Source organism: Amyelois transitella, chromosome 6 (assembly GCF_032362555.1).
Source record: "Amyelois transitella isolate CPQ chromosome 6, ilAmyTran1.1, whole genome shotgun sequence".
NCBI classification, from domain to species: Eukaryota; Metazoa; Arthropoda; class Insecta; order Lepidoptera; family Pyralidae; genus Amyelois; species Amyelois transitella.
In genome coordinates this window covers 4,479,833-4,482,697 of record NC_083509.1, presented here as the reverse complement: position 1 = coordinate 4,482,697, position 2,865 = coordinate 4,479,833, and the positions used below count along the sequence as shown (strand labels likewise).

General features: G+C 37.8%; 1 protein-coding gene across 1 annotated transcript; it reads left to right on the top strand.

The window, feature by feature from the left end:
• Positions 1-202: 202 nt before the first annotated feature.
• On the top strand, positions 203-2,427 carry LOC132901839 (uncharacterized). The gene has a single exon (XM_060944687.1). It carries the CDS (start codon positions 282-284, stop codon positions 1,188-1,190), a length of 909 nt encoding a protein of 302 aa, XP_060800670.1. The 5' UTR covers positions 203-281; the 3' UTR covers positions 1,191-2,427.
• The last annotated feature ends 438 nt before the right edge of the window (positions 2,428-2,865 follow it).

Sequence of the window (2,865 nt, the reverse complement as noted above, 5' to 3'; positions counted from 1 at the left end):
AATAATGGAGCATCTATTAAAATATAATAAAACTCTAAGACATTACTCCAATACACGAATGTAAACCGAAATGAAAAATATTATAAACTGATTGCCCCTTAACAATGTGAGATTGATTGAGAAGTACGTAAAATAAGCGGGGAAAATCTTTCATTTGAAGTTAGTTCCCTAGGTTTTGTTTCCCTAGGTTTAGTTTTCAGTCGCCGTGAGGCATCTGTAGTAAGCGCACGCGCTTGTCTGTTAGAATTATAATTCCCAGTGCTTCCCAAACCTCGGTTACGATGTTCACCTGTATCAGTTGCAATAAGGAGCACTCAGATGGGCCGGTGTGCTGTGTTTGTAAGAACCAGTTCGACTTCGCATGTGCCGGCGTCACAGAAACCGGGTTTAGAAGACTGGGTGAAAGAAGAAATAACTGGCGGTGCCCTGGGTGTAAGTCCGGATCTTCACTTTCGCCTGCCGCAACATCCCCAATGCCTTCCCAGTTGGACAGTATACAGGAGCAGTTGAGTCGGATCACTTTCCAGCTGGAGCCGTTGAAGTCTCTCTCGGCAGATGTTGCCGTTATCAAGGCCGAAATGTCAGATTTAAAAGATTCTGTTGAAATGGCTCACTCGGCTTTTGCGTCTTTGGATGCTCGCGTCAAAAGTGTTGAAAAGGCTTTGACAGAGATCCCTGATTTGCAGGAGGAAGTATGCAGACTGCGGCAAGAGCTTGAGGATAGGGATCAGTGGGCTCGAGCGAACAATGTCGAGATCCGTGGGGTACCCTTAAGGAAGGGAGAAAATCTATATGAGATTGCGGAAAGGATAGGGGAGTTGAGTAATTTCCCTATAAGAAGGGACTCTATAAGCTACATTGCGAGGATACCTACTCGAGTGCCTGATGCTGAGAAACCTATAATAATATCGTTTAATAATAGATATATTAAAGAAGATTTGGTGGCGTCCGCGCGTAAAAGCAAGCAGCTTACGCTCGCAGGTTTGGGTTTCTCTGCTACTGGTCCGTTCTACGTAAACGACCATCTGACCCAGAAGAATAAGACCTTGTTAAGTAAGGCGAGATCACTGGCTCGAGAGACGGATTTCAGATATGTTTGGGTGAAGCATGCAAAAATTATGGCCAGAAAATCCGACACGTCACCTGTTTTTATTATAAGAAACGAAAAAGACCTTTTAAAAATAGTTTAACTTTGTTTCTTGAATGCGTTAGACTCCCGAAGTTGCAGTCTTTTAGATTTTGTTATAAACTTGTAAGCAGATTGAGAACCATGCGTGCATTCCTTCCTTTGTGTTTTTATGTGAGTCGGCTCGGTGGAGCGGGCTACCTGTTTCCGCAGGTAAGTGCTCGTAGGCAACGGCAGTGCGCGCCGCAGCTTCGACTGTGCGCACGCGTTGCAAGAAATACATTTGTATGTTGGAGATTTGACTGCGCACTTCGCAGTTTGTTTACATCGCATGTCATTATTTACGCTGAGCTTACGGTATTTCTTATAACTCTCCATTCACTCGCCTGCGTTCTATGCAATTTATTCTTCGGCTTAAATTCCTTATTTGCATTTAGTTTTACCTGGATGCTAGGACACTTTTTTCGGCTAAATAGTTATATTTATTTTGCATATTTCTCTCAGACTATTTTAAATCCTCATTTATCGCCAAACGTTAGTTTAATTTATCTTTGTTATAATTTGCTTAGTGCCAGTGCAGTATCTGTCAGTAATATTTTTATTTGTAGGTTTTTGATGTCATTGTTTATTTTAAGTATTAAACTGATAACGTACATAAATTATTTGCTATATGCAGTACCTTGTGTCGGAACTGATAATATTATTATATATAGTTCGCATAAGTTACTTATGTTATATATAAATATTATAGCTATAGTTAATTATTTTTATTTTATCGTTAACGCATTCGGTACTATTTTTATTTTATGTAAGATTGTGACGTTAAGTAAAAGTAGATTGTCGTTTTTCGTTTATTTACATTATTTCCTTATATATTTTGCAATTGTTCACTGTAATATTATTATCAATTTCTTGATAATATCGATATTGAATAGAAGACTTGTATTGAATACATGTTATTTATACAGATTTCTGTATAAATCGATTAGTTACAATGCTGACATTAATATTATTTTTATCTGGTATCTAGTACTGAGGTTCATTATATTATCTACTATAGTCTTTACAAAGTTTCTACTTAGACTTATGTTGATTATTATTAATTGTGGATTCTAATATTAAAGTTTTTTACCAAAATACTCGAGGGCTTCGTACAAAGACACAAATATTTAAACGTAATCTTTTATTAACATCTTTTGACATTGTTTCGCTGACAGAGACGTGGTTGCTTGAGGGTTTGGGAGACAGTGAGTTGTTTGATGATAGGTACGTAGTATTTAGACGGGATAGAAATTACGAAATGACTGGCGAAAAATATGGCGGCGGAACATTACTCGCCGTTCATAGGGACTTCGCAGCCATTGAACGACCTGAGTGGCGGTCATCTGCAGAGGATATTTGGGTGACAATTACGCTAAAAAATAACAATCTTAAAGAAAACATAAAACTACATGTTTGTACAATATACCTCTGCAAAGAAGCGCTTGGTAACTCTTTTAACATGCAGTTGAGTAATTTTTCAGAAAAGCTTTCGTCTATATTTGATACTTGCCCGAATGACTCGTTTTTAATATTAGGGGATTTTAATTTAAAAAATGTAGAATGGTGTGATGAAGGAAACTATCTGCGTCCTAGTGGGGTATCTGGGGTTTCTCAATTGTTATTTTTTGATACTCTGTCAGAATGTAACCTTAACCAATTTAATTATATTAGAAATTCCTCCTGTAATCGTATCCTGG